The sequence below is a fragment of the Anser cygnoides genome, chromosome 33 (genome assembly GCF_040182565.1).
Source record: "Anser cygnoides isolate HZ-2024a breed goose chromosome 33, Taihu_goose_T2T_genome, whole genome shotgun sequence".
In the NCBI taxonomy this organism is placed as follows: domain Eukaryota; kingdom Metazoa; phylum Chordata; class Aves; order Anseriformes; family Anatidae; genus Anser; species Anser cygnoides.
This window is the reverse complement of record NC_089905.1, coordinates 2911952-2939895: the sequence shown is the minus strand read 5'-3', so window position 1 is coordinate 2939895 and position 27944 is coordinate 2911952. Positions and strand designations below refer to the sequence as shown.

General features: G+C 64.0%; 4 protein-coding genes across 38 annotated transcripts in view; 3 read left to right on the top strand and 1 right to left on the bottom strand.

Moving 5' to 3' along the window:
- The window catches only part of UBAP2L (ubiquitin associated protein 2 like), a 29635-nt gene extending 28673 nt beyond the window's left edge, over positions 1 to 962 (bottom strand). For 8 of the 11 annotated variants that reach the window (XM_066986281.1, XM_066986285.1, XM_066986286.1 and 5 more), the window contains exon 1: positions 816 to 961. The gene's annotated coding sequence lies outside the window, so the exon portion shown is untranslated. Of the gene's footprint in view, positions 1 to 555; positions 580 to 815 lie in introns of those variants that run through there. The other 3 variants (XM_066986283.1, XM_066986291.1, XM_066986282.1) reach the window with 2 other exon arrangements.
- Positions 963 to 998: 36 nt separating this feature from the next.
- Positions 999 to 5014, top strand: C33H1orf43 (chromosome 33 C1orf43 homolog). The gene is made up of 7 exons (XM_066986318.1): positions 999 to 1155; positions 2192 to 2293; positions 2488 to 2596; positions 2861 to 2914; positions 3212 to 3378; positions 3495 to 3553; positions 3840 to 5014. The coding sequence occupies exons 1-7, from the start codon at positions 1087 to 1089 to the stop codon at positions 4036 to 4038; spliced, it is 759 nt and encodes a 252-aa protein (XP_066842419.1). The 5' UTR covers positions 999 to 1086; the 3' UTR covers positions 4039 to 5014.
- Positions 4799 to 8859, top strand: CFAP141 (cilia and flagella associated protein 141). 3 transcript variants are annotated; one of them, XM_048049173.2, is made up of 4 exons: positions 4799 to 5242; positions 5326 to 5366; positions 5503 to 5628; positions 5793 to 8846. In XM_048049173.2, the coding sequence occupies exons 1-4, from the start codon at positions 4799 to 4801 to the stop codon at positions 6148 to 6150; spliced, it is 969 nt and encodes a 322-aa protein (XP_047905130.2). In that variant the 3' UTR covers positions 6151 to 8846. The 3 variants fall into 3 exon arrangements, with proteins under 3 accessions (XP_047905130.2, XP_047905131.2, XP_066842420.1); XM_048049174.2 differs by having other exon boundaries at positions 5503 to 5623; positions 5793 to 5957; XM_066986319.1 differs by having other exon boundaries at positions 5105 to 5242; positions 5503 to 5623; positions 5793 to 8859.
- Positions 8860 to 8977: 118 nt separating this feature from the next.
- Positions 8978 to 27843, top strand: TPM3 (tropomyosin 3). Of its 23 annotated transcripts, none has more exons than XR_010827129.1 (13): positions 8978 to 9157; positions 9578 to 9703; positions 15388 to 15521; positions 16259 to 16376; positions 16625 to 16695; positions 17499 to 17574; positions 18602 to 18664; positions 18778 to 18847; positions 20597 to 20675; positions 22510 to 22579; positions 24936 to 24991; positions 25962 to 26081; positions 26676 to 27843. XR_010827129.1 is itself a non-coding variant. In XM_066986315.1 (12 exons), the coding sequence occupies exons 1-11, from the start codon at positions 9044 to 9046 to the stop codon at positions 26037 to 26039; spliced, it is 999 nt and encodes a 332-aa protein (XP_066842416.1). In that variant the 5' UTR covers positions 8979 to 9043; the 3' UTR covers positions 26040 to 26081; positions 26676 to 27843. The 23 variants fall into 23 exon arrangements, 18 of the variants coding, with proteins under 18 accessions (XP_066842416.1, XP_066842409.1, XP_066842403.1 ...); XR_010827128.1 differs by lacking the exon at positions 17499 to 17574 and adding an exon at positions 18069 to 18144 and having other exon boundaries at positions 8982 to 9157; XM_066986315.1 differs by lacking the exon at positions 24936 to 24991 and having other exon boundaries at positions 8979 to 9157.
- Positions 27844 to 27944: the final 101 nt, after the last annotated feature.

Below are 27944 nucleotides of genomic sequence, written 5' to 3'. Positions count from 1 at the left end.
GGGGGCAGGGCTCCGGGGGGCTCTGCCCGCGGCGTGGGGCGGGCCGGGAGCACCCGAGGGAGGCGGGCACCGGGGGGGGGGGGGGGGGGGGGGGGGGCGCCGCGGGGGCTCCCGCCCGGTGCTGCCGCGGTGCCGGGGCCCGCACGGGCGGCGGGGGGAGGCACCGGGGGGGTACCGGGTTGCACCGGGGGGGGTGACGGGGAGGCAGCGGGGGGCGATCGGGGCTACCGGGGGCGTCCCGGGGGTCTCGGGGGTGTCCCGGGGCCGCGCCCTGCCCACGCCCCGCGGCTCCGCGCCCCCCCCCCCCCCCCTCGGGGTTCGGGGCCCTTTGTTCGGAGCCCCGGTACCGGGCCCGGCCGGCGGGGGGAGGCAGCCCGGGGCCGCCCCATTGTTAGCGCCGCGCCGCGGGGCGGCCGCCGAGGGCCCGGTGGCGGCGGACAATGGGGCCCGGCGGGGCGGCTCCGTTCCCGTTCCCCCCCCCCAAAGCAGCGCGGCGCCAGGCCGGGCCCGCTTCCGCCCTCATGGCGGCGGCCGCCATTCCCCGCCCGGCCTCACCTGCGGCGGGCCCGGCCCGGCCCGGTGCGGCGCGGCCCGGCGCGGTGCGGCGCGGCCGGGCCCTGCAGGCCGCGAGGCGCCCGGTAACGGGGGTGGGGGGGGCACGGGGGGGGGCGGTGAGGGAGGGAGGGGGGAGGGGGGGAGCGCCCCGGGAGGGGGGGGGGGGGGGGGGCGCGGGGAGGGGAGGGGGGGAGCGGGGAGGGGGGGGCGGGATTTAAAGGGGCCGCGCGCCGCCCGCCGCCCCGCGCAGCCAACTTTACCTGGGTCGCCGCCGCACTGACAAGCACCCAGCGGCGCCCGCCCCCATCACGTGACGCGGGCCGCGGCGCTTGCGGGAGGGGGGAGGCGTGGCCGGCGCCGGCTTCGGCCCCACGTGACGCGGAGGGAAGGGGGCGAGGGCGCGCTCGGCTTCTACCCCCCCCCCTCCTCTCCCCGCAGGGTCACGTGCGGGAGGAGCGGCGGCGTCACGTGGAGGGGGCGCGGGGAGGCTTCGGCGGGCGCCATGTTGTGTGGCCGCGGGCCGGGCCGGGGATGGCGGGGGCCGGCAGCAACTGGCTCTCGGGGGTCAACGTGGTGCTCGTCATGGCCTACGGCAGCCTGGTGAGGGCGGCGGGCACCGGGGGGGGTGGGTGGGGGGGGCGTGGGGCCCGTCGGTCCCGTCACGGGGTGGCGGCGGGGCCCGGAGGCCCCGGTGCTCGGTCCCCGCGGGGCCCGCGCCCGGTGTCTGGGGATCCCCGTGGGGCCCGGCACCGAGTGTCCGTGAGGCCGGGCACCGGGTCCCCGTGGATCCCTGTGAGGCCCGGTACCGGGTGTTCGTGGGTCCGCGTAGGCCCCGGGTCCCGTGGGTCCTGTCACCCGGCGTTGGTGGGGCCCGTAGGTCCCAGTCCCCGTGGGGCCCGCGTCCGGTGTCTGGGGATCCCCGTGGGGCCGGGCACCGGGTGTTCGTGGGTCCCGTCACCCGGTGCCTGCGGGGCCCGTAGGTCCCGGTGCTCGGTCCCCGTGGGGCCCGCACCCAGTGTCCCGGGGTCCCCTTGGGCTGGGCACTGGGGTGTTTGGGGGTCCCCGTAGGGCTGGGCACGGGTGTCTGGGGATCCCTGTGGGGCCCGGTACTGAGTGTCTGTGGGGCCATGCACCGGGTCCCATGGGGCCAGGTACCGGGTGTTCGTGGGGCCGCGTGGGTCCCGGTCCCTGTGGATTCCCGTGGGTCCTGTCACCCGGTCCCTGTGGGCCCTGGTCCCCGTGGGGCCGGTCACCCGGTGTGTGGGGCCCCATGGGTCCTGTCGCCCGGTCCCTGGTGGGGGTGGGCCCCAGTACTGCGTGGGGCTCCCGTGGGACACGTCCCGGGGTGTCTGTGGGAAGCAGGCGTGGGGTCCTCGTGGGGCTGGGCTGGGGGCCTGTAGGGTCCTGCAAAGCACCGGCCCCGCAGCGTCTGTGGGGTAGGGGGAGGACGTGAGCTGCGGCCTCTGCAGCCAGCAGGGGGGTGCTTGTGAGGCTGTCCCGGGTGTCTGTGGGGCTCTGGGTGGGCTGAGCGGGGTCCTGAGACCGCTGGGGTTTGGGGGAGGGTGTGGGGCTGGTTGTGGGGTGTCCGGGGGCGCAGCTGGGTGCGCTGACCGCCTGTCCCCCCGGCGGGGTCTAGGTCTTCGTGCTGCTGTTCATCTTCGTGAAACGCCAGATCATGCGCTTCGCCATGAAGTCCCGCCGCGGCCCCCACGTGCCTGTTGGCCAGCACGCGCCCAAGGTTGGTGCCCGGGGGTGGGGGCCTCCCTGCCGGGGTCTGCTCCGAAACGGCATCGCCGGGAGCTGCTGAGGGATGGGTTTCCCCCTGCTTTACACCAGAAAGCCCTCAGGATTTGCCTATAATCATCCTTAGAATCCTACTGAAAAAGCGAGTGCTCTAAATTCTTTGTGTGTTTTTTTTTTTCTGCTCTGCAGGATTTAAAGGAAGAAATCGACATTCGGCTGTCACGGGTGCAAGACATCAAGTACGAGCCCCGGCTGCTAGCTGAGGACGACAGCAGACTTCTGCAGCTGGAGACGCAAGGTACCCCCTCGCTGGACGAGAGCTGGAGGACACCAGGGACGCCACCCAGCCTTGTTCTGCCGCGGCAGGCTCTGTCTGCCTGCGGCGGTCGCTCCCCGGGGGCCGAGCTGCATCGCTGGCCTCTCCTCGGTGCTGCCATCGCGACCCCGCGTTTGGCTGGCTGATCGGAGACGGTGTCTCTGCGCCCTGCTCCCGTCCGCTCTCCCCACCTCCCTTTTGCTGCCGAGTCGTGCAGAGCTTTCAGTTTGGGTTTTCTCTTTCCAGGCTGCTATAACTACCTGTACAGGATGAAGGCGCTGGATGCAATTAGGACATCTGGTAAGCGAGAGCACGGTGGGAGGGAAAGAGAGGGGAGAGAGTGCGTGTGGGAAATAGGGGCGTGCGTTGGGCAGCGGTCCCGTGGTAACGCACGGCCCTCTTTGGGGAGCAGCAGTCACTAAATCCCCCCAGGGTGCCTGAGGGCCGGCTCCGCTCCCACGTTGGAAGCAATCGGCAAATGGAGGCAGCGGAAGCGGTGGGAAGCTTCGTTAGCCACGAGCTCGTCCCACTTTGTGGGTAAACACAAGCGTTTGACCCGTCCTTCAGGCGGTGGTGTCGTGCCTTCTTGTTTCCTAGAAATACCATTTCATGCGGATGGCAAATACCCAAAGTCATTAATAGGGAAGAACTTCTGTGCCTACCTGCTGGAGCTGAGGAATTCCAGCGCCTCCTTCAAAGGCATCCGCAAAGCCTTGATCGACACCTTGCTGGACGGGTACGAGAGCGCCCGCTACGGCACTGGGGTAAGCGCCGGGCCCCGCGGGGGCTGCTCCTGCCCCCCGGCCTGCTGGGCTGGCGGGGCTGGGATCGCGCAGTTCCCTCGGGCAGGCTTTGCAGGGTCTTTTCTGTTTGCGTCCAGGTCTTTGGGAAACCAGAATATCTGAAGTACCAGGATGCTCTGAACGAGCTGGCAAACATGTGAGTGTTTCTGTCCGGCGTGTGGCTGCTGGGGGACGGTGTTGGCTTCTTGGGCCTCAGCGGCCTGTGAGCAAAGATGGGCTTTGGGGCAGAAAGCCGGCCTCTGAGAAGCAGGCTGTTCACGCCAGTCTGTGCTTCCAGGTTTGGTTATTCTTTACAGCCTGTCTCTTGATGCATTTTGGGGTCGTTGCTAGGTCGCATCCGCATTCCTGCTCGCACCTTTGAGCCAGGGACTGTGGGGAGGGGCCACATCCTTCCCCTGCCGTGATGGTGCCTCTCTCTGCAGGACCAAGGCCCGGGGAGGCAGCAGCCAGCGGCAGCACCAGTCGGCAGCCAAGGACCTCACTCTCTCCCCCGAAGTCTCCAACCCCGCCACCATCCAGGTCACCTACCTGCCTTCCAGCCAGAAGAGCAAACGTGCCAAACACTTCCTGGAGCTGAAGAGCTTCAAGGACAACTACAACACGCTGGAGAGCACCCTGTGAGCGGGGCGGGGAGCGCTGCTCCGGGGACCTGCCGAGAGCAGAGCCCCTTGCTGGGTGCAGCTTAGTGTCCTGGGCGAGTTTTGGCCGCAGGTCAGCGCGCAGGCGGCGCTGGGAGGAAGCGGCCGCGCTCTTGGGCCTCCCTCTTGCACGACGTCGGATACAAGAGCTCGGCGGAGGCTCCGTTTCAGCTGGTGGAGCTCACCCCGCGCCGGGAGCCCGTTTCAAAGCACTGTGCCTGCCCGCCAAACCCGGCGGGGATCGGCCCCTGCGGCCCCCCTGCGTCAGGCTTGGGCGCGCTGCGGGCGTTGTTCTGGCTTGGAGGCCGGCAGCGCCTCGGAGCCCCGGCCCTGTGAATAAACTCTGGTTAGCTTTAGCTTATTTATAAAAGACATCCCCCCCCCCATCCAGCGCTCTCTTCCACCTCTCCTCTTCCCCGTGGCGGCCAGCAGGGGCTGATGCTGGCTCTCCGTCCTGTCTGTGTTGAGATCAGGCTTCGGAGCCGTCTCTCCTCTCCAAAGACCCATGAAACGTTTTCCCCGTGGCACCGTCGCTGCTCTCGGCCGGGTGTGCGCCAGGGGGCCTGGACGGAGTGTAAATAGTTTGGCGGGCAGTCCTCCCCGCGGCGGGCGAGGTGCCTCTTGGGGCTGCGGTTTCCGTCCTGCAGCTGAGCCTTCGGGGACGTCTCGGGCAGACAAATACCAGCTTCAAACGGCCTGTTTGCCCGGCCGGGGGGTTCCTCCCGCTCTCACCAGCGCCTCGTATGCCAGCGGCCACTGAGCCCAGGGGAAGGGGCTGCTGGCGGCGGGGGGAGCCCAGCTCGGGGCCGAAGCTCGCAGCCCCCGGCTTGATGTCGGCGTCCTGCCGGCAGCGCCCGCTGCTCGCCACTCACCGCAGTGCGTGGGGCAGGAGCTGTGCCCCTTCCCCGGGCCTCTGCACTCTTTTTAATTGCTGTTTAATAAAACAACAGTTACCCCGAGCTGGATGCGTGCCACGGGCCTCTGGCTGCCAGGAGCCCTTCCCTGCGGGATCCAAGGAACCAACGGTCACCACGGGGCTGTCACTGCGCTGCCGCCTTGGTGACGGTGACGCCGGTCTGGGGGACGTTGGTAACGGCCCGGCTGGGGCAGGGGGCGGTTGTGGGGTCCCCACGGCACCGGCCATGGCTGCGGCGACCAGGCAGACCCTGTCCCTGCGGCGGGAGCAGGTGGGGACAGTCACGGTCCTGCGTCCCCCGTCACGTGGGGAAAGCCCGGGTGGGTTCGAGCCCCCCAAATGTGTTGGTTGCAGGTCCTGGCGAAGGAGAGCGCCTACGCGGAGTGGCTGCGGAGGTAGAGCCGGCAAAGGGGGTCCCTGGGGGGAAGGGGTCCCAGCAGGAGGGGGGGGGGCACAGCAGGGAGGACGGGGACCCCGTGCTGCCCCACTGTCCCATCGCCCCATCCATCCCGTCACCCCACGTCCCCGCAGCTGGGGGCAGGCGGCTGGGGAGCACCCCCAGCACCAGGAGCGGACCTGGGCCACGTCCCTCGGGGCGCTGCGGTGGAGCGTCGCGGTGGAGCTGTGCCTGGCCTCCAAGGAGCGAACCACGGTGAGGTCTGCTCGTTTTCGGCAAGGTGCCCTGCCCGGGGCGCCTGCCCCTCGTCCCCGGGGTGCTCCCGCTCCGGCACCCTCCTGCCCGGCAGCGGAGGGCTCAGGACCCCTCGCCGGCACGCCGGGCAGCAGGAGCGTGGCTCACCGCCGGCCCCGACGCCCCGCAGGTCCGACGGGCCGCCCTGCACCGGCTCCTCCAGGCCGAGCACCGGCAGCACCAGCGGGAGCTGCAGCAGCTCGGGAAGGCTTTCTACGTGGAGCGGCTCTGAGCGCACGGCCCGTCGGGCTCGGCCCGGCTGGCAGCACCGGGGAATAAAAGGAGCTGAGCGAGATGGGGCTGTGCCCGCTGGGTTCGGGGGCAGCCATGGGGCAGAAGGAAGGGGCAGCGCGGCCCGATCCCTGCGGCTGGGATCCAGCAGCATCGCCTGCGGCCCCTCTGTGCCAGATCCTGGCATGCGGTCCTGGCCGTGGCTGTGCCAGGAGATGGCAGCACGGCCACCGCGCGCCTGCTCTGCTTCTCCCTGACTGTCCCACATGTGGACGTGGCACCGGCAGCCCCTCGTGCTCTGTGGTCAGGTCCCGCTCCCGCTGCGGTGCCCGGTGCCAGCCGCACGCCGCTATCCCCCCGGTGCTGGGGACGGGGCTGGGGTGCGATGCTCCGTGGCCCCGCTCACCGTCTGGGCACCCCCTGAGCCCCCGCCTGCCCCTCGTCCCCGCTGCCTGCGCCCGACCTTGGTGTCTCCCGGCCCCAGGGCCCATCAGCGCCTGCCCTGGCTCAGTTTATTGACAGGGCTGGGGGCCGCCGGGCCGGCACCCCCCCGCCAACGGCCCTTCATTAGCTCGTCTGTCGGGTCACATCACATCACCGCTGCCGCACGCAGCTCCCCGCGTCCCGGCCCCGCGCTGCTTCCACGTGTGTCCCTGCCGTCCCCAGCGCCACCCTCCCGGCTGTCAGAGGCAGCCTGGGCAGGGGCTGTGTCCCCGTCCCCCCGTGGTACTGGGGCTCCGGCCGCCCCACGTCCTGCCCCACATCCTGCCCAGCAGTTCTGGGCCCCGCAGAGCCCCCAGCTCTGTTCCCTAGGCCGGGAGCTGCATGTCCCCTGGTGCCAGGCACCCCACGACGCCCTGCGTGCCGTCCCACAGCAGGTCTGGGGTCCTGTTTTGTCACCCAGCCGTACCCAGGGCAGCGGGGCCACATCCCCACGAGGGACGGTGCAGGAGGACACAGGCGCCCGCCTCCTCAAGCCACCCGTGGAGGGGTGCTCCTGCACACCGTGCATCCTCGGTGGCTCCCCCAAACCAAAGGCACGGGGACAGGATGGAGCAGGAGGGGACGTGGGGCACAGTGTCACAGCGCCAGGCCAGGGCTTGTCCTTGGGCAGGGTCACACGCAGCCCCGCAGCAGCGGGGAGCCCGCCGGGACGGGGACGGCTCCCCGGTATCGACATCCCCGCTAATGACGGCGGCGTGTGACCGGGGGCAGGAGCAGGCGGCGCGGGGCCATCGACCCGTATCGACCGGCCGCGCTCCACGGCAAGGGCGCGGGGCTGCGCAGAGGGGGCAGGGGGACATCGATGGGTGGTAATTAATGGGAACGAGGCCACGTGTGTGGGGCCGGGGCGCTCGCCGGCCGCGTCCCCCCGCCGGCTGCAGCTGAGCACGGTTATAAACGGCGGCCAGGCGGCCCCCACGCCAGAGCCGCCGAGGAGCCCCCCGAGCTGGCCCAGGTAAGGCAGCGATGGACGCGGCGACCCCTCGGCCCCGGATGCGCAGGGACGGTGTGAGCAGCGCTGCCTGCCGTGCCGTGCCGTGCCGTGCCGTGCCGTGCCCTGTCAGGGGACGCCCTGCTCCAGCTTCATCCCCGCTGCATTTTGCCTCTTCTTGGCCACCAGATCCCCAAGGATCCCAGAGCCGATGGAGCAGGAGCCCACAGCCGTGGACACCGAGGCCAGGGCGCAGCACGTGCGGAGCCCCCAGGTCCAGCCCAGGCAGACGGCGAGGAGTTACGGCCCCGCTCCGCCTCGCCCTCTCTCTTTCTCTTTCAGGCAGCCGAGCCCCGGGTCCCGTCCGCCTCCGCCTGCCCCTGCCTCTGTCTGATATGTTTGATATTAGGTTGTTTTATTGGAAAACCAACTAAATATCAAACATATTCTTACAGCGCCAGGGCCGCCCAGCACCGACCCGCCAAGATGCCGCCCACGCGGGCTCAGCACTCGCCACCTGTCCCCTGCCCACACTGGGACGAGCGCGGGGCGAAGGCGCGTGGCCCCGTGCCCACTGCTGGCTCCACTGCCTTGGGCCAGCGGCTAATTACGGCTCCCGACGGATGGAGCCAGGGGGCACGGCAGCAACCGGGACCCTTTGTGGGCACTGAGCCCCCCCTGGCTCCCTCCTGCCCCGCTCAGCCCCCAGATCTGTCCCCGGACGGGTGCAGCCGATGTCCCCTGCGGGAGATCCCAGCCGGGCTCGCAGGGCTGGCTCCAAGGAGGCCGATAATCCCCCGGCAGCGTGGGAAATGCCGAGGAGCTCGCTCCCTGCCAATTCCTCCCTGCGCCAGGGGAAATTGCTCCTCCGGATGCCAACAGCATCTTCAGCCTCGCGGCTGAGCACCAGCGTGGCCAGCGGGGACTCAGGGGGCTCCTGGGGGGCTCGGCTCCCCCCGCTGCTCCCCGCTGAGCCAAACAATTTGGGCTGGGGGCTGCTGCTAAGCTCCTGCTCTTAAAATAGCAGCGGGCTGAGCTCGCCCTTTGCCACACCACCCCCGGGCACGGATAAATGTCAGCCTGGGGTGCCTGGTGACACCGGTGACATGGATGGTCTGAGCCCCCGCTTGGGTGCAAACGGGGGGGGGCTTCACATCTGGTGCCACGAGGATCTGGGTCGGTGCGTCCCCAGCAGGTCGCGGGGGCCGTGGAGCGGTGGCACCCACTCTGTGTGTGCCCAGCAGTGCCACCGAGCCCCAGAGGGTGCCAGGCTGGGGACCGGGGCCCCCAAGCCCCCCCTGCCCACCCCAGCGGTGCCAGCACACACACAGGGGGTGCCCGGCGGGGTGGGACACGGTGTCCCTGTGCTACCAGCCAGGGTGTCCCCTTGCACGGGGGGGCGGCGGGCAGCCAGGACAATGCGGGACCCCCTGCTCGCAGACCTGCCGCTGCTTTTTATAACTGCCCCAGCTGTCCTGCAGGAGCCCAAATAAGGCCGCGGCCGCCCGGACCCCCCCACGCCAGACAATGGGTCCCGAGCAGAGACTTTTTGGGAGCGCGGGGAGGCGGCTCGGCCCAAGAAAGGCAAAGCCCCCGCACCCAGCGGGCAGGGGCGCGCTGATAAACCGGGCGGCGGGGCGGCGGGCAGCAGTGCCACCCCGCCTGCCCCCTGCCCGCCCCGCTGCCCGCTGCAGCCCCCCTGAGCCCCGCCAACGATGGAGGCCATCAAGAAGAAGATGCAGATGCTGAAGCTGGACAAGGAGAACGCCCTGGATCGGGCGGAGCAGGCGGAGGCCGAGCAGAAGCAGGCGGAGGAGCGGAGCAAGCAGGTAGGACGGGTGGCAGGAGCACGGGGAGGGGTGTGGGTGATGGCTGTCCCCGAGCTGCACCACGGAGCCCTGCCGGACCCATCACAGCGTGGGAAGGGGGCCCAGGGTGCGAGAGATGCTCCGCAGAGCTGAGCCATCCAGGCTGGGGCTTTGCGGGCAAACCCAGAGCGATAAAAACCCCAGGGCAGAGGTGAGGGGCATGCCGTGGGGCAGCGCTGCTCACGGCAGCCCCGTCGTGGGCTGCCCACGGCTCAGCCCCCACCAGTTTGGGTGGTGTTGGGTGGTGTGGGGCCGGGAGGGAGCCCGTGGGGCAGAGCTGGTCTGGGAGGAGAGAGGGAAGTCTCTCCCATGGGGTGGGAGCTGGTACCCTGCGGGGGTCCCGGGGGTGTCCGCAAGGGGTGACGGCCACTGCCCTTCCAGCTGGAGGATGAGCTGGCCGCCATGCAGAAGAAGCTGAAGGGCACGGAGGACGAGCTGGACAAGTACTCCGAGGCCCTGAAAGACGCCCAGGAGAAGCTGGAGCTGGCGGAGAAGAAGGCGGCGGACGTACGTATGGGGGGCAGGGGGCAGAGCGGGGAGCTCTGACGGCAGCCTCCCCGCAAAGCTTGGCCCTCCCCGCAGCCCTGGGGACGGAGGACGGTCCCCGAAGCGGGGCAGGGGGCCGGGGCAGAGCCGCAGGGAGCTGGGAGGAAGCTGGCAAGGGGCTGGCGGCCGCGAGCGGCCCCTGGAGCGCGGGGTCAGTGCCCGGCCCCGCGGAGCTCTGAGTCACGGCTGCCGGTGGAGGAGCCAAACTCCAAAGAAGGACGGAGCCGCTCGTCCCCCCCGGGGGCAGGCGGGGGCCGCGTGGGCAGCGCGACAACTGCACAGTCCTGCTATTGTTGGCCGCCCTTTCCAGGAAAACAATGGCGCGAGCGGTGCAGGGTTTCGCCGCCCGGCCGCTCTCCTGGCAGCCACGTGGCGCGATGTCCCCGTTTGTCACCTGCGGGGATCGGGTGGCCAGAGGGGCTGGCACCCTCCGGCACCCGGGGGGTCGAGCACTCGTGGGCTCCCCGCTGGGAAGATGCAGATCTCATGCAGCGCAACCGGGAAGAACCCCAAGCCCCGGTGCCTGGGCTTGCTTTGCTGCGCTGTCCCAGCTCCAGTTATCATAACCAGGACCCCCGAGCCCTCCCCGAGCCCCCAGGTGGTTCAGCAGCCCCGTGGCTTTGCTGTCGCAGCTCGGGAAGGCGCTGAGCTGGGGCTCTGCACACCAGGCACAGCGCTGCCTGCGCTCACTGGGAGCCCTGTCCCTCCTCGCACCCTTCAACCTTCCCTCCGCTGCCCTCCCACACCCTCGCACCCTCTCCCTGAAGCTTTCCTGCCCCTCTCCATCACTGCGGCACTGAGGACCACGTCCCTGCTCGCTTTGCATCCCGTTCGTCCCCGTCCCGGCTGCCCTGAGGCCCGTCGGAGCAGAGCGGGGACTGCGGCCGCGAGCGCTGGCCGTGCCGAGCTCCCCGGGGAGCGGACGCTGCCAGCCGCAGGCAGCGCTCGCACGTGGGCGCAGGGTCGGGCCCTTTCGCTCGCCAGCTCGTCCCAGGGGGCCGTGCCCAGGCGCTCGGCCGGCCAAACGTGTGCAGGGCACACGCGAGCCCTCCAAACGTGCCCCTGGGACTTGGAAGAGGTGGCGGAGGCGGCCCCGCGGCCCCAGCAGCCTCCGGTGCTCCTTCCCTCTCCGTCTGCCCGACAGCCTCGCTGCGAGCACAGCCCCAGGGCCCGGCCGTGTTTTTATCGAGCATTTTGTGCCCTAACCCCAAACCGGAGGGTTTTAGCCCGGGCTGACGCCGTCGCAACGCCGGATTTTGGCGCACAGCGGGGCAGGAGCGAGGCAGCAGCACAGAAGGCACGGAAGGGAGCAGGACAAGTTTTTTTTTTGGCCCGTTTTTGGGGTGACGCTCGGCCCCGTTGGCAGCGGTTGGGGGTTCGGAGCCAGGCACCCGGGGCGACCCCGAGGACCGAGGACGGGAAGCCGGTGACCGGCAGCGTGGCGGGGAGGGGGGCCGCGGGGTGAGCTCAGCCCCCGGGAATGCGCAGCCGCTGGCCCGGCCGTGCCCGTATAAGGCCCGCGGGGCTGCGGGACGGCCCGGCCCCGGTGCTCAGCGCCCCGGTGCTCAGCCGTGGGACACCGGGGGCTGTGGGGGCCGTGTGCGGCAGGGCAGGGGCTGGGGGGCACAGGCCCCGTGTTCCCAGTCCTGTGTGGGGCCGGCCCCGGTGTCCCCAGGCTGCTGCGGGGCAGGGCCCGGAGCACCGAGGCCGGTGTGGGCCCTGCCGGTGCCCCCGGTACCGTGCATGGCAGGGCCCGGTGTCCCCGGTTCCCCTTGGGACAGGGCCTGGTCCTGCAGGGGGCCGTGCCCGGTGGCCCCACTCCTTGGGGGGGGGGGTGGGTGCCTTGGTCCCCCGTGGGCTGTCCCTGGTGTCCCCGGTACCCCGTGGGGCACGTCCCGGGTCTGTAGGGGGCTGTACCCGGTGCCACCGGTACCCTGGGGGCTGCCCCCGGCATTCCTGCTCCCGGTGGGGCAGGTCCTGCTCCCGGTGCCCCGCTCCCATTGAGGCAGGTCCCAGTCCCGGTGCCCCTTTTCCCAGTGCCCCCGGCTCCCGGTGGGGGCCGTGCCCGGTGCCCCCACTCCCTGTGGGGTCGGTCCCGGTCCCGGTGGGGCCGGTCCCAGTCCTGTAGGGGGCCATGCCCGGTGCTCCCGGTGCCCCCGGTCCCAGTGGGGGCCATGCCTGATGCCCACACCCCCAGTGCCCCCGGTCCCGGTGTTCCCCCGGTGCGGCAGGTCCTGGTCCCGGTGGGGCCAGTCCCGGTCCCATAGGGGGCCATGCCCGGTGCTCCCGGTGCCCCCGGTCCCGGTGGGGCAGATCCCAGTCCCGGTGCTCCCGGTCCCGCAGGGGGCGATGCCCGATGCCCACACCCCCGGTATGCCCGGTCCCGGTGCCCCAGGTCCCGGTGGGGCCGGTCCCGGTCCCGTAGGGGGCCATGCCCGGTGCTCCCGGTCCCGCTGGGGCAGATCCCAGTCCCGGTGGTGCCCCCGGTCCCGGGGGGGGCCGTGCCCGATGCCCCCCCACCCGGTGCCCCCGGTGCCGGCGGGGCCGCGCCCGGTGGCTGCTCCCGGTCGCCACGGCAACACCGGGGGGGGGAGGGGGGGCGGGGGGGGCGGGGCGTGCCGCATCCGGACCGGGGCGGCGGGGGCGCGGGGCGGAAGTGACGTCACGGCCGGTCGGCGGGGCCGGGGCGGCGGGTTCCGGTATCGCAGGGCGGGGCGGGCGCGGCGGCAGCGGCCGGGACCATGGCGGGGGCCACCACGATCGAGGCGGTGAAGCGCAAGATCCAGGTGCTGCAGCAGCAGGCGGACGACGCGGAGGAGCGGGCGGACCGCCTGCAGCGGGAGGTGGAGGCCGAGCGCCGCAACCGGGAGCAGGTACCGGCACCGGGACCGGCACCGAACCGGGAACGAACCGAACCGCACCGCACCGCACCGGGGGGAGGCGGCGTGGGCCGGGCCCCGCGAGCTGCCCGCGGCCCGGCCCGGGGTGGGGGGCGGCGGTGGGAGCCCCCTCCCGGTGCCCCCGGTGCTGCCGGGCCTCGGGGGCTCGGTACCGGGAGCGCCACCGGTGCCGTGCTCCGCTGTCCCGGGGCTCCCGTTGGGCTCCCGGTGCTGGGGGGGGGCGGTGGGGTTCGGCCGTCGGCCTCGCTTGGAGGGGGGGGGGTGCGGGGGGGCTTGGCCCCGGTGCGGGGGGAGCCGCGGGGTCCCCTCCCCGGTACCGGGACCCGGGGGGAGCCGGAGCGGGCTCCCGGTGTGCGGGGGGGGAGCGGCCCGGCCATCTTGTGGCGGCCCCGGCGGTGCCGTGGGAGCGGGGCAGGGCTCGGCGGGGCGCTCCCGGGCACCGAACGGGGCCGGGGGGGGGCACGGGGCGGCTCCCTCCCCCCCCCACGGTCGTGTCCCGGTACCGCGGGGTCCGAGCAGCGCCGGGGGCACCGCGGGAGGCGGCCGGGGCGGGGTGGCCGCGCACATCCGCGCCGCGTGCGCCGATTCTGCCCGTTCTGCCCCAAAACTGCGGCTTTTCCGCCCCGAGGGCCCAATCCTGCCGTCCCCGGGGAGCAGCTCGGTGCCGCCCGGGAGCGGGGCTGGGGGCGAGGTGCGGGCGGAGCGGCGCTGTGCGGGAGCGGCGCTGTGCGGGGAGACGGGGGGGCCACTCCCAGGCCGCGGCCGGGCTCTTTCTTTGCAGCCACATAAGGAATTCTCCCGCAGTGGCGGAGTTGTCATGGGAACCCGCGTGCTTCCACCCGGCCTGCCCGAGCCTCGCCGCACCGGAGCGAATCCGCGCTCCCGGCCTCGCAGTCGCCGCAGGGTCTGGGGCCTGGCCCCCCGGCTCCCGAGGGATTTCCCTGCTCCGATCTCCGCGGGCTCGGGAAGCGGCGCTGAGCCTCGCGCCGGCTCTCTGCGGCTCCCCGGCTCGGGGCTCCCTTCCCGGAGGAAGGAGGAACGGGAAGGCGCCGGTGGGCGGCGGGGCTGCCTGGAAGCGGCGCTGCCGTGTGCGGGGAAGGAAGGATCAGGCCCTTGGCAGCCCCCTGAGCAGGGCAGAGGCGGTTCGTGGCAGCAGGGGATTTTCTTGGGTGGGTTTCATGCTGCCTGCTGCCCGCAGGAAGCCAGGGCTGGGCGGCGAGGTTCAGGAGGGCAGGAAGCAGAGGGCTGGTGTGTCTCCGTCCCCTGGGGGAAGGAGGAGGCTCAGCGGCCTGACAGCTCGCTGCCTCTTTAGGAGGCAAAATGCGTGTGTGCCAGGCAGCCTCCTTCCCAGTTCTGCTCAACGTATCGTTTCGTTCCTCTTCGAGCAGACCACTTCCTCCTCCGGAGGAACGTGCTGGCTGCTCGGCGGGGCCCGGCCGCCCCTGCGGCAGCCTGCCGGCTTCTCTGAGCGTCGCGGTGCCGCGGGCTTCCGCAGGGAAGGGCAGGGCGCCGGCACCCAGCCCCTCCGAAAGCAGCTCGGGGTTCCTGCGCTGGCTGCGGGGAAGAGCTCGGCAGCCTCTCCCGGGCCCGAGCGTGGTTTGTGTCAGGCCCCGTTCCAACACTGGCCTCTTTCATCGCGCTGCTCCTCCTTCCTTGGGCATCGGCGGGCTCGCTTCGAGGCAGCGCGTCCTCGCAGGCGGCTTTGTCGCAAGCGGCTGGGATATTTCATACGTGCCCGGCATGTGCCTGCGCGCTGGCCTCTGTGGCAGATCACTGTGCTGCCCTGAGATGGCCGCAGCGCTCTCCACCTCTGCAGCAGTGTGGAAATCCTGCTGGAGGGGATGCCGGCTTCTTCTGGGCTGGCCGAGACGAGGTGTCGGTGTCCCCAGGGCTTCTCGGTGTCCGCTCGGGGCTTGCCACAGACCGAGCCTCAGACGCCTTGTGGCTGGTGGCGATGGAGCTGCAGCAGGCCTGGCTGGGGGCGCGCGATGCCTTCAACCTCGCGGGTTCGTTAAACCCTCGCTCCTTCCCGTGGTCACACTGCTGGCAGCTGCGCGGAGCCCGCGGGTTCTCGGCAGCTCGCGACTCCAGAAATGAGGTGGCCGAGGAGCGGCCTCTCGGGGCTGCCGGAGGCTTTGGCTCTTGCTGTGGGCTGTGGGCGGATCACGGAGCGCGGCTGGCTCCTCGCAGTCTGAGCCCCCGGAGCTGCCGGCGCTGCGGCTATCGGCTGAGCCCGCTGCGGAGCCCGGTCCAGCGCCGGGCAGACCCCTGAGCACTGTTAATCAGCTCGGGTCGCTGATGAGAGGGCTTGTTCTGAGCAACATTCCTGTCCAGATCACACGCGTAAACCGACTTGGTGCTAAATAGTAGCTGTCAGAGGGCGCTGGGATGGTGGATGAATGGGACTGATTGATGGCCTGGCAGGATTAGAGCAGCTGCGGAGAAGACACATTAGTGTAAGTCATCTACTTAGTGCTTATGGCTTCAGCTGTCACGTCAGCTCGAGCTGACAGGCGAGAAACCTGCGTGGGGACTGCTGCGCAGCCAAACCCGTGCTAAATGTTGCAAGGCTCAACTTGCAGGCGTCTGGGAGTGCAGGCCTTGGTGTAAAAAAAAATTGGGCAAAGCCCCTCGGCTTCGGTTCACTTTCCTGCGCGCCGCCGCTGACCTGCGGGCAGAGCTCGGCTGCCCCGCACCGGCTGCTGAACCTGCTGCGGGCTGAGTCACCCCTTCCGCTCCCCCCAGGCTGAGGCAGAAGTGGCATCTCTGAATCGCCGCATCCAGCTGGTAGAGGAGGAGTTAGACCGGGCCCAGGAGCGCCTTGCCACGGCTCTGCAGAAGCTGGAGGAGGCGGAGAAGGCTGCAGATGAAAGTGAAAGGTGAGCAAGGGCTGCTGCTGCTCTCGCTCTGAGTCCCAGGCGTGTTCCCGACGGAGGGCCGGGTGCCGGCCACCTCCTGGGCTTCCTGGAGGGTGGGAAGCGGCCGCCGCATCAAGGCAGGGTGTGGGAGCCGGTGCCCGCTTATGCAGAGCCGCTCAAACAGTGCTGCTGCCCTCGGGAATATCGCAGAGCCTGAGGCTAAGGGCGAGTAGTGCTGCTTGCTGCTGTGCAACGCCCCTCCGGGGGAGAAGGAAGCGGGGTCTGGGAAGCCCTGGGTTGGTGAAGGGCGCTGCTGGGGCTCGGGGCTTCTTCCTGCTGCGCCCTCCCCCCTGGCAGGGAGCTCCCGACCTGGGAATGTGATTTAGAGGGGAGCGGTCCCATCAGAGCACTTCCAGTTGGCCGCTGCGCTGCGCAGCCTGACCCAGCTGACGTCCTGCCATAAGGACTTGGCTCCTGCTGCCTCTCGGCCTGGAAAGTGCTTGGCTCGCCCGTGCGGAGTCCGTGCGACATCCTGACTTGTTCTCAGCAGCGTTTCCCGTGGTCCAGGAGCCCAATGAGCTGCTGGAGTAATGCTCCGAGGAGCAGTTAGCTCTGAGCGGGCGAGGCTGCTGCGTTTGCCCCAGCCCAGCAGCGCCTGCTTTCTGCGCTGTCCTCTGCGCCCGGAGCTGTGCTGGCTTGTGTGGGACCGTTCCATACATCACCCCTCGCTGCGCTTTTTTTTTTTTTTTTTGGGGCAGAGGCATGAAAGTCATCGAAAACAGAGCTCTGAAGGATGAGGAGAAAATGGAGCTGCAGGAGATCCAGCTCAAGGAAGCCAAGCACATCGCGGAGGAGGCGGACAGGAAGTACGAGGAGGTGAGGCTCGGATGCTCTCGCGCAGCCGCCCCTGGCCGGGAGCGGTGGCTCCTCTTCCTGCAGACAGGGCTTTTCTCAGCAGACGTGGCGCGGGGAGATCCCGGCTCTCTGAGCTTCAACGCCGTTTCCCCAGCCAGAGGAACTCTGGCAGCGGCAGTAACTCCTGCAGGCGTTCCCTTCCGGGCCTCGCGCGACCGACCAGTGCAAAAATCTTCCTTGCTGTGACCTCTGATTCTCCCCCCCCCCAGGTTGCCCGGAAATTGGTGATCATAGAAGGAGATCTGGAGCGCACTGAGGAGAGAGCTGAGCTTGCAGAGTCGTGAGTAACCTGCTCACGTGTGACTGGCATGTCTACCTTCGCATGGGAACTAACACTAACAGCATTTCTAACCTTGTTACACAAGGCCTGAAGTACAGGGTGGGTTTAGAGCTGCAGATGAAAGAGTTGGGAGTGTGCTCCTGCTCTGAGCAGGATCAGATCCACCGGGGATGTGAGTTTGTGTCTGCCACAATCAGCACGGTGTGCTGCGCAGCGGAGCTGGTCCGCCCCCTTGCACGGAGCGGCTCCCTAGGTGGCGAGGTCAGAGAATCCTCCCCCGCTCGGTTTTTCCCCAGCACTGCTCCGTACGTCTGGTCACTGGCTCCCTGCACACCGCTACGGGGCACACGAGCGCATGGTGCTTGTCCTAAAAGGGCTGAGACCTGCCATGAAGCAGCACGCAGGATGTCCAAGAGCACAGCTGGGGCCGGGGCTGCTCTGTGGCCTCGAGTTATTTTCAGTAACCACTGCAGACGTGAGCGCTGCTGCTCAGCAAGCTAAACAACTTCTGCTTGGAGCAGAGACACCGGCCGTGTGGTTTGGGCTCCTTTCACGTGTCTGGATGCTTGAGCAGGTCCTCGAGGAGCTGGTCAGGGCCTTTCTGTACCGTGGGCCTTGTCTAACAAAGCTAGCATGCGTGCAGCTGTAGCACTGTGCTTCCTGCCCAGACGTGCATGTCATGACCATGACTTCTTTGTGTTTTTCCCCTGCCCCCTTTTTTGCTCTGCGGTATTGTGTTATCGGTGCTCCTTTTGACCCTTGCCCCCACCTGGCTTGTGCCATCATGCGACCGTCACTAACAGTCGTGTCCGGGAGCTGCAGGAGCAGATCAGAGTGATGGACCAGAACTTGAAGTGTCTGTCTGTTGCCGAAGAAAAGGTACTAACCGTTCCCTTCTCGACCCATTAAACCAGAACTCTTGTGGTCTTCTTGCTACGCTCCTTCCCTCCGCTTCATTGCGTCTTTCTCTCCTGGAATGTTCTGTCCTCTCTGCCCACGAGCACTCCTGTCTGAGTGGCGGCAGCTGTCCGTCTGTTCGCCAGAACAGCTTCCCTCCTTACAGCAAACCAGACGTGCGGCTGCTACGTGAAGGTGCCAGGGCTGGCAGGAGTCTGTGTCCACGTCTCAGCCGCTCAGCCCGGTGCCCTGTGCGTGTGCTGGCGGCATATCTAAAAAATGACCTTGGAGGCCTTGGAAGGGAGCTTGCTTTCTGCAGAAGTGCTTCAAAGCAGGGTCCCGTCCAGTCTGATCGCAGGCAGTCTCCTAAAGAACTCCCTGGTCTCCCTGCACATGGATTCACTTCTCGTCTCTCCTGTCTTTCCCTCCCACTTCTTTTCCTTTTTTCTCCCCTCTTTCTTTACAAAACCCCACAGTAAATGTTCCGAGCTGGAGGAGGAGCTGAAGAATGTCACCAACAATCTCAAGTCTCTTGAGGCTCAGGCTGAGAAGGTAGGGCTGCTTTTCAAAGGGCCAGAAACATTTCTGTTTTGCTAGAAGGGGGTGTGACAGCGGAGCACCCACTGGGATGGAAATAGTGGAACTTTGCAGCCTTAAGCAGCAAGGAGAGCTAACGGATCTCAGCGCAGGGCTGATGCTGCCTGTAGGAGCTGGGAGTGCGGGAAGCCCGCCGGCCCTTCCCTGCCTTGGGGCAGACTCAAGCGGCCGAGATGTTTATGCTGCTGGGATGAGAATTTTTCTGTGCCCGAGTTTCTGCGTTACGTACGTGGTGTGGGACTTGCTGTCTGACCCGGTCCTCCTGGAGCAGGGTAGGGGTGTGAATAAGTTGGAAGTCCGTGGGCACGTGCACTGCAGCGAGGAGTTTAAGCCTCCTTTTGTAGCCGTGGCTCTCTGGAGTGGGAGATGCATGGGGCTGCTGCTGGTTGCTGACACCTCTCCTTTTCCACAGTACTCTCAAAAAGAGGATAAATACGAAGAAGAGATCAAGATCCTGACTGATAAACTCAAAGAGGTGAGTGACCGCGTCGGGATGGCCTCTGATCGGTGGGAGCACCCTCAGGCTGTTGCTTCTGTGGCCCCTTGTACCCCCAAGCTGTTGCTGACCGACTCGCTCCTGTCTGGCAGGCGGAGACCCGTGCTGAATTCGCCGAGCGGTCTGTGGCCAAGCTGGAGAAGACCATCGATGATTTGGAAGGTACGTGCTGGGGATGGGGAGCCAAAGACTTTGTGGTGATGAGCTGGGGAAGGAGAGCTCCTTGGTACTGGGAGCAAAGCCTGGCTCAGCCTCTGGGGTGAGGCTGGTGCCTCTTAGGTTCTGGGGCTGTGCCCTGTGCATCGGCTGGAAACAATTCCCTGGCCGTGCTGCGGCAGGCCTCGAGCTTTTGATCCGAGCACCTTGCCTTGTCTGACTGATAGGACAGATAGCGCGGCTGCTAGCCTTGGTTGTGGTGTCCTCGGGAGCCTAACTGGATTCCTGTGCTCCAGCTTAACCCAATTTGAGGAGTGGCGTAGGAAAAAAAAAAACAAACACCATGAACTCCACAGGAATTGGTTGCGATTACATACCTGTGTGTGGAATCCCATGCACGTGGCCATCTGCAGACAGCGTTACTGCAGTCAGTGGGTCATGAACCAGCCCCGGGAAGACTCAGACTCCCCAGCATCGGTTCAAGATAAAGTCACCAGAATTCCCACCCGTGCAGTGCGGTGGTCGGCCTGGGCCGAGGCCGGGCTCCCCTCCTCCTCCTGGTTTCACGGAACTCCAGGAGCACTCCTGAGGCTTGCCGTTGCAGAGTCCTAACTCTCCCCGAGCCACGGAAGGAGAAGGCTCCACATGCCTGCCTTAGCTCCGGGGCTGTGGCTGGATTCTTCCAGAGATAGCTGTGGCTAGAGCGGCTGCGCTGGCACGCCAGTGCTCTTACAGGCCTCCTGCCCCAACCACAGCATGTGCCTTAGCGGTCGTTCAGTGCCAGGTCTTGGAGATTCAAACCCACATCCTACAGTCTGGAGTCACTCAGGAGTTTTATCTAGAAATAGCAGCGGTGTCAGCTGAGCTGTTCCAGAACTGCAGCCAAGCAGCAATCTGAGCCACCTCATGATCCGGGAGAACCGCAAAAGCTCCGAGTCCCTGCGTGCTGCCCCTGAAACGCGTTGATGGGGGGAGAGTTGGCTCCAGTCTCCGGCCTTGCTGTGGAAGTGACCTAGTTTATGACAACTGACAAAGTTCTCTGGGCTCCGCGAAGCAGTTAACAACATTACCAGCTGTATCGCAGCCTAGGCAGCCAGTGCTGGGAGGAGCCCGTGCCAGCGCTGTGCAATGCCAAAGGAGTCCATCAGTGCAAGTTTCAAGGCTGCCTCCTCCACGGGAAGGTGGGTGATTGCCAGTCTGCTCCATTATCTGATGGAGAACGCAGGTGTGGCCCGTCTGCTCGGCGTATCCTGCTGAGCTGTGTACGCACATAATGGGAATTCCCTCTGATGCTCAGGACTATTACTTAACTGACTTCTCCCAAACAGGTTTTTATATTGAAACCGAAGGTGAGAACAAAGCGCTTCCATCGATCCGTGCCTGCCTTAGGTGTTGCAATCGCCTCCCCAAGTGGAGTTGCCCTCCCTGGTACTCCTCCTGCCCATGGTTCTTGCTAAGCTAGCCGGCAGCTTCTTCTCACGAGCTGGTGGGGTTGGAGCTCTCGGCTCTGCTCCCCTCGGAGCTGGCTTGGAGTCCTGCAGGGCCCTTGCTGGTCAGGCTGCCCTCGGGCTGTCTGAAACCTCCCATCCGTTGCTCAGGAGTGACCGGAGTCCAGCAGTCGTGGTGGCTCCACATCTGACTTCATTTTCTTCTGTTCACAAATCCCACACTGCTTTTCCTGCCCCAGGGTGTTGGAAGAACTCCTCTGCCTTCCCTCATTGTTTCCCTTTTGTTCTCCTCCTAAACCTCTTCTAGATGAGCTCTATGCCCAGAAACTGAAGTACAAAGCAATTAGTGAGGAACTGGACCACGCCCTGAATGACATGACTTCCATGTAAATATGAGCTGGCTGGTGTTTGCCTCTCGCTTCAGCAGGCTAGACCGCCGGAGCTTGCTTGGTTTGCTGTGATTTTCATAGCCGGAGAATCAATGGCACTGTGTTGTCTAGGTTACTTCTACAGATCTCTGCCCCTCGGATTGAGGCTTCCCCGCAGCATGCTGTGTTCTAACTCCAGGGCCTTGTGAGCTGCATGTGTAACACCAAGTGCTGTGCTGGCCTGGCAGAGTTCGGACCTGAACTCCAGTGCAATTCCCAGCCCCGCTGGGAAGGGCTTAATGTGCCTTCGTTGCCTGCTGGAGCCACTGGGCCACGGTCTCGGGATCCTTCCTGGGAGAGGCTGTGGGCAGTGCTCAAGCAGATGCCTCAGGAATTGCCCTAACAGGCTTGAGATGGGCTGGATCGTGAAGTGATCTGTGGAAGTAGCTGACCGCGTGTTCCTGCAACTTCGCTACTTGGCTTCTTGTTGAGACTGGCGGTGGGTTCTGCTAACAGCTGCTCTGCACAGTCCTTACCACTAACCCAGGAGAGGCCAGGTACTTGCACTGCAGAGAAGAGCCTTAACGCTAGCGTTTGAAAGCTCCCTGAGCAAAGTTTGCCGTGCACAAACACTTACGTTTCTCTTAAAACTAGTGTCTCCTTCTGTTTCACACAGATAAGTCTTGCGATTCCAAACTCCACTTTGGATTTGCCTCTCTGCTTGGTGGCTTGTTCTGCATCTGCACCCTGCACTCGTGCTCTCCTCATCTCACTCTGAATTCCAGTACCTTTTTCCAGTTACTGTGCACAGGGCATCCCTGGGAATGAGTGCTGTACAGACTCTGAAGCTTGACAGCAGCAGCAGCCCCCAGTTATGCTGCACTTGCTCCTAAACAAAGCTCCCTCTGTTTGACCCGATGTGCCAGACACTGCCGTGCTCTGAGGGGCTGCCCTTTTCAATGTCTGGGTGTAGCTGGGAGTATGTTGTTCTCATCTGCATATCTTGTGTAGAGCTATAAAGCTCCTTTTGTATTTCTCTTGCCTCTTGCTTGAGCATGATGTCACCTTTTTTAAGGAAAAACAACTCTTGTACAAACTGAATGGAACGGCTGGTGCTGTTGAGAAATGGGTTTCTAGTGACCACTTGCTGCTTTAGAGTAACTGTTGCGATGTTGCCTTCAAACCAGTGTAACCTTGCCCGCGCTGGTGGAATACACAGACTTCATTAACGCACTAGATTTTCCCCTTTGGGTGTCTTATTGGCTCACAGATGTGCATCGCAGCCCTGCAAACGCTGCCTCGGTGCACGGCACGCTCTGTAGGTTCGGGTAGGCTGCTGGGGTTTGTAGCCAGAGGTCCTCACGCTGTCTGCTTCAGGAAAATGTTCCTCACCTGCCTGCTCTGGCATTCACTGGCGCTGGTTGCCAAACGCGGGCTTGCAGCGGGAAGTCGCCGCACCCGATAGTCACTGAGGTCGCTGGCAAGTTGTGAAAGCTAATAAATATTGCATAACTCCGGCTGGTTTCCAGCTGGGCAGGGCTGGGTGGGTGCTGTGCCTGCGGGGGGGATGGATGGCTCCTTGCCTCAGGGAGGAGAAGCCCAGGGCTGAGGGCAGCAGGGCCAGGGCATCCACGCACAGCAGCGCTCCAGCTCCCTGCGTGGGGCTGAGGGTCGCAGGATCCTCCTGGGAGCCTGCAGCGCTACACGGAGCTCTGCGGCTGGCAGCAAGCACCTGGCACGCGTCACTGCTGGTTGCTCGGGTACCGTAAGCACTGATCAGCCTCGTAACCGTGCTGCCTTACGGTGGCTTGTCCGATACTTCTTCCCTCCTGGGTCGGTTTGTCTGCCACAGTGCCCGAAGAGCCCTTCAGGAATCGAGTTTTGGTGAAATGGGACACCTCCCGTGGTTTCCTGAGCCTCAGGTTTGTGCGCACTCCGCTCTCTGCACAAGTGGCACTGGCAGCGAGCGCAGCCTGGACGTGCCGAGCTGCCCCAGCCTGTTCTCACTCTGTCTTCTGCGTCGGGGCTGTCCCCTCTCTGCTGGTCTGGGCAGGGAAGGAGGGAGCACTTGCAAGGAATTCCCGAGAGAATAGCTTGGAAAGGGCTGGCAGACGGTGCTCTGGCTCTTCAGGGTAACAGCTCTGTGCCCCCAAAGCAGGAATCCTCTCGGTAACCAAACCTGCAGCTGAATTTTGGGGGGGGGTGCTGCGTCCTGTGGGAGGGGCAGGGGTATCTCACAGCTGTCTGGGCGAGGGGAGGCCTCCAGCCTAGCGTTCTCCTGTTGGCTCTTACCAGGCGGGAGGCAGCATCGCGCTCCCTGCCCTTGTGAAATGGCCTCTCTCCTCGCGGGGTGGTCTCGTCGGCTCGGGGCCGAGCGGGGCGGGTGGCCCCCCGTTGCACGGCGGTGTCGCAAGCGACGTTCTCGAGGGCTGGGCTTTGGCAGGCCCTTGCCCTGCTCGTCCCGGTGGAACTCCACGCTGGCTGGATGGGTGGTGGGTGATGCAACGTCTGCCCTGGGAGGTTTTGTGAGGCTTCTGGTCTGACTGGATTGCTAGGCTTGTGCAGGCTGGTTACCACGAGCCGAGCTGTTAACCCAGGGGAGCTGTGAGTTCAGATAAGCTGACCAGGAGGCACAGGTCTCGGAGCTCCCCGTGGCCTGTAAGGCCGCCCTGCAGGCTGGGCGGGGAAGGGAGCAGGCCAGACGCTGCAGCTAGCCCCAGCAGCCCTGAGCAAGTGCTCCGTGTCGAGAAGCCATTCCCGAGGTCTCGGGAAGGTCACGCTAATTACCCCAGTCAGTCTGCTCCCTCGTGGGTGGATCGTCAGGTCCCTGTCCGCAGGCAGGAATGCTTGCTTGGAGGCTGGGAGCTGTTGCACCAGCCTTGAGCTGCTCGTACTTCTGTTGGTGGCAGATCCCTCCCATCCTCTGCTCTTCCAGAGACCCGGGACCAGCCCACGTCACCTGGGGCTGGAGGCTGCCATCAGGGTGCCCAGCCTACCTGCTCCGAGCAGGGTCCCTAGCACTAGTAGCCCACGTGCAAGGCAGGCTCCGGTGTAGGCTGGCACCGAGTGTACTTGTCTGCTGCACCACAACTTCCCTCTGCTTGTAGTCAAATTGCAATGGGGCAGAAATTGTCAGCTGCTCTGGTTGTTCCTTGGTGGCTTTAAAGAAGGGACAGTCGGCGTTACCAGCTCCTGTCCTGCAGCGAGGTGTCACTAGGGCGGGTGCTGAGGGCTGAGAGGAGCTGGGTGAAGGTGAAATTCCCTCTCGTGTGTGGCTGTCGTGGTGGAGGGACTGAGCTAGGTCTCTGGGGCAGGGGGCTGTGCTTTGGCTGCTCCATGTGAACACTTGAGTGTCCTGAACCTAATGTAGCCAGGTCTCGCTCAAGAGCAATTATTCGTTGGACAAAAGTAGTGAAGAACAGTGTAGACCCCCTTCAGAGGGTGCCATAGATTCCTGGGGATCTTAGACCTTTGTAGTAGTACCAGAATCTTGTAACCTTGTAGTACCAGAAGGATTTGAGAAGAAGCTTAAGGCCAGCAAGAGTTGCCGTGCTGTAGATACTAACTCCTCAGGCAACGGCAGCACGCTGTGCATATTGCTTCAGTTTGTGGTGATTGTTTCTACCAGGCTGGAAGCCCCTGTATAAGGATTTTTCACTGCATGGAATTCCCCCAAATGCAGGAATGGGAACTGTCAGGCTGGGAGGATGCTGCCCGTGGAGACAGACAAAAACAGATGCTCAGTAGGTTCTCTGTTGTGGCTGGTGGGCTGCAGGGCGGTGGCTGAGAGGTGACCCGAGCTGGGAGAGGATCGGACTAGTACTCCCTTTCCTTTAGATACTGTCTCCAGTCCTTGTTTAGTCATGGTGGGTTGTTAGCATGGCACAAAGTCGTGTCCTCTGGGTTAGGTAAGATGCTGTCATTCTCAATTCTGCTGTCCTTAGATGCCTGTGTCCCTGTCCAGCTGCCTAAAACCCTCAGTCCTACTGCTGTGCCTACTACTGGGTGGTGTGACGCGCCCTGGAAGGTGCTTCTTAGTTCAGCTGCCGTAGGACTTCTTTCTGCAGGGTACTCCGCAGGCTTAAAGCACATCCCAGGTCTCTCTCCTTACCTGGGTACGGTGCAGCCGAGCCTGCAGGCTCCTCTTCTGGTGTTCTTCTCTTCCTTTGCCTTCGCAAGCCCTTGGCAGCACTTCCATTTCTGCCCACACTTGGCTTCCACTGTGATCTTCTGAGCTGAAAAGCAAGTTAGAGTAACACAAACCTTTGTTCTTCCCAGCTTCATCTGTGTAATAGCCTAGACTTGATCTTCAGAGGCACGTGCTATGGAGACAGGTTATTTGATGTGCTCATCTTGGTACTCTACTAACCTTCCCTTTCTCTCTTTTTCTCTCTTCCTCTTGTTTCCCCTAATCCTGTTGCTGCTGCAGAGCGCCTGTACAGCCAGCTTGAGAAAAACCGCCTGCTCTCTAACGAGCTGAAGCTAACGCTGCATGATCTGTGTGACTGAGAAGGGGGCCCACTAATGCCATTAAACAAGCTTATTGCGACCACCAGTGCTGTGGACCACAGTGAAATCTGATCACTCTTAAGACTGGCAGACTTGCAAATTTTATGCAATTGCTGCTGTTGAATGGGGCGGTTGAATTCATCCTCTAACTTATTTTATTTAAGAGCTCTTTTTATAAAAGGTAATCTGTATTATTGGTGAAGAAACCCTCAGACTTGGCAGTTCTTTGAGCGGTCTCGCCTGGCTCCTCCATGGAACCAGAACTGCTGCACCCACCAAGAGAGGCGTGGGGTGAAGTTAGGCTTGTCTGCTAGAAGATACCTGTCAAGTGCTATGGCTTAATCTACTGTTAGCTGAATGACTATAGGATTTCCTGCTGCATGGAATGATGGCTTCTAACAATAAATGACTGACCTTGTGGTCTAAGACACTGCACACCTGTAGTACTTTCATATATAGCCGAGTCCCGACCTAGATAGAAGGCTTTGGGGGAAGTAGTTATGCCCAGGGCCTGATCCCAGTGCAGTTGTGGAGTCTCAGGATGGGTTGGGAAAGCTCAGGGACATTTTGAAACCAAGTCCCTGTATCCATGACATGAAGCTGTCTCTTGAGTGCCTGCAGGGAGTCGTTAAACTCTGCAGTTGCTAGTGCCTTAGGAGGAATGCTTCTTGCTGTGTGTGCAGCGTGCTCTTTCTGACCTTGGGTTGCTGCAGCCCCTCGGCAGTCCCCTTGGGAGCGGGGAGGTGGGGAGCAGCTTTGAGAAACTGCCTGTGCCTAAAGGACATCTTTCTACAGCCTGTCTATCCAGTGTCCCGGCGTGTGGATTTCTTCAGTGGCCAGGGTGGGCTCACCTATGGAGTAAAGCCTACCTAGAGTGCTAGTTGCTGATCTGAGCTCTCCTGGCTTAAGGAACATGTGAGAACCGACTGTGCGAGCTGCCTGTAATTCTGGGCAGAGTTGTAGCACCTTTGCTCCTACTTGCTCACTGCCTGCTGTTCCCTGAAAACAGCCTCTGCCCCACTGTCCTTGGTTGTCTGCTCCCTGCTGCTAGGTAGTTACGGTCTTGGTGACCAGCTTGGCATCACTATCCTGTGCTGGGGGGAAGGGGGGCACAATCAATTGGAATTCCAGGGGTTGATTTTCTAAGTGTTTAATCTTCGAGTTGCTCTTGGGTGGCTTGCTGGGCCACTGGGGACTGCTGTCTGAAAGTGTTGAAGCCCTGGCGAAAGCTAGCTACAATCTGAGGCACCTGCATGCAAAAAACTGCCTAGAGCACTAGCTAAAAGTACCTCCTGACCGTGCCAATTTGGAGCACCAGCAGCGCGAGAGACGAGGGCTACAAATGAGCCAGGTAACTTCAGAGCTTCTAGCTGCAGCCAGCCAGGCACCCACGGTCTGAGAACTCGCTACGGCAGCGTGCTGGGAAGGGGCTAGTGCAAGCTTTCTTTGGCGAAGGTTTCTCGGTTGTCTTAGGCTGACTTGTAACTCTTAACTCTTGCTTCTTGCCAGATAAACTGAAATCCACCAAAGAGGAGCATCTCTGCACGCAAAGAATGCTGGACCAGACCCTGCTAGACCTGAATGAAATGTAATGGATCCCTGCCACTGCCTCCGCCACACGATGCCATGGGGGGCCAGCCCAGCCGCTGCTGACCTCTAACCCTTGGGGACCAGGGTTTACTTTCTGTTGCCAACTTGACCAAACACAAATCTGCTATTTCACCTCAGGGTTAAAGGTCATCAGGTTGGGCAGAGCTTCAAACAGCATTATTAAGGGAAATAAACAATGCAATAATGTTTGGGGAGCATGTTTGAGATGTATACATTTTGTAACTACCTTTTTTTGTAGCAACCATTGTAAACATTCCAAATAACTGAGGCTGGTGAGCAACACTTCAAAAGCTCTTGGCTTTAAACTTTGATATTAACCTTCTGTTAGTTAGCTCTGGGCCCCTCTGCTTTGGCAGGGGAGGAAGATGGGTGTGATGGTTCCTGGCTGTGGGCCGCTGACTAGGAGAGTAGGGCTAGGAATGGAGGCCTGTTGGGAAAACTTCCACTCCAGGAGCTGTTTGCCAAAAGAGCAGTTCAGTTTTCAGCTTTAAGGTAACTCTGTTGTGGAGAAGCAACTTGAGCAAAAGCAGACTTTTTTTTTTTTAAAGCCAAGCCTATTATCTGAACAATTGAACCTTCACAGGGGTTGTTTCCCTTCCCTCCCCCCAGTGTTGGCCACTTCCTTTCCCGGTAGGCTTAGAGAAGCCACGGCCCCGCTAACACATTGCTACACAGGGGTTGAATTTGCCTTCACTAAGTGCTGATGCACCAAGCTTTATCACTCATCGCTGGGTTAAACTTAACAGCTTAAGTACAAAAGTCTTGTTTTCTTTGAAAAGTTCTGCCTACCCTGGGGGGGGGAAGCCGAGGCCTTCCCTCTCCTGGCCAGGAGTGCTCTTAATGTCTTAATAAGGTACAAGCCATCTTGCTGTGCAGTGTTGATGTAGTTTTTGTGAGGCGTGAGTGTGGAGATGTCGAGCTCGCGGTGTGTAGCTTGTGGTTCGAGCATGCTGCTTGGTTGTAGCAGTTCTAGGGGCCAATCTGGAGAAAAGAACCATATCAAGTGTTTTGATACTAAATTGAGAAATTGTATTACTGTCTTTTGAAATAAAAACCAATCCCTCCACGCTGCTGTCCCCTTGCAGTGCTTTAGTGGGTGAAGGGGGGCGGGGGGGGATGGGGGCGGCGCCATCTTTTACCTCAGGGCGGGGGGGGCGGGGAGTGGCA

What these genes read in the sequence shown, in the direction of transcription:
- C33H1orf43 (XM_066986318.1), top strand. Translation starts at nt 1,087, where the DNA reads ATGGCGGGGGCCGGCAGCAACTGGCTCTCGGGGGTCAACGTGGTGCTC. An exon ending in TCATGGCCTACGGCAGCCTG is followed by an intron (nt 1,156 to 2,191) that starts GTGAGGGCGGCG and finishes GGCGGGGTCTAG; the next exon opens with GTCTTCGTGCTGCTGTTCAT. An exon ending in GGATGCAATTAGGACATCTG is followed by an intron (nt 2,915 to 3,211) that starts GTAAGCGAGAGC and finishes CTTGTTTCCTAG; the next exon opens with AAATACCATTTCATGCGGAT.
- CFAP141 (XM_048049173.2), top strand. Translation starts at nt 4,799, where the DNA reads ATGCCAGCGGCCACTGAGCCCAGGGGAAGGGGCTGCTGGCGGCGGGGG. An exon ending in TGTCCCTGCGGCGGGAGCAG is followed by an intron (nt 5,243 to 5,325) that starts GTGGGGACAGTC and finishes TGTTGGTTGCAG; the next exon opens with GTCCTGGCGAAGGAGAGCGC. An exon ending in TACGCGGAGTGGCTGCGGAG is followed by an intron (nt 5,367 to 5,502) that starts GTAGAGCCGGCA and finishes ACGTCCCCGCAG; the next exon opens with CTGGGGGCAGGCGGCTGGGG.
- TPM3 (XM_066986315.1), top strand. Translation starts at nt 9,044, where the DNA reads ATGGAGGCCATCAAGAAGAAGATGCAGATGCTGAAGCTGGACAAGGAG. An exon ending in CGGAGGAGCGGAGCAAGCAG is followed by an intron (nt 9,158 to 9,577) that starts GTAGGACGGGTG and finishes CTGCCCTTCCAG; the next exon opens with CTGGAGGATGAGCTGGCCGC. An exon ending in GCTGCAGATGAAAGTGAAAG is followed by an intron (nt 15,522 to 16,258) that starts GTGAGCAAGGGC and finishes TTTTTGGGGCAG; the next exon opens with AGGCATGAAAGTCATCGAAA.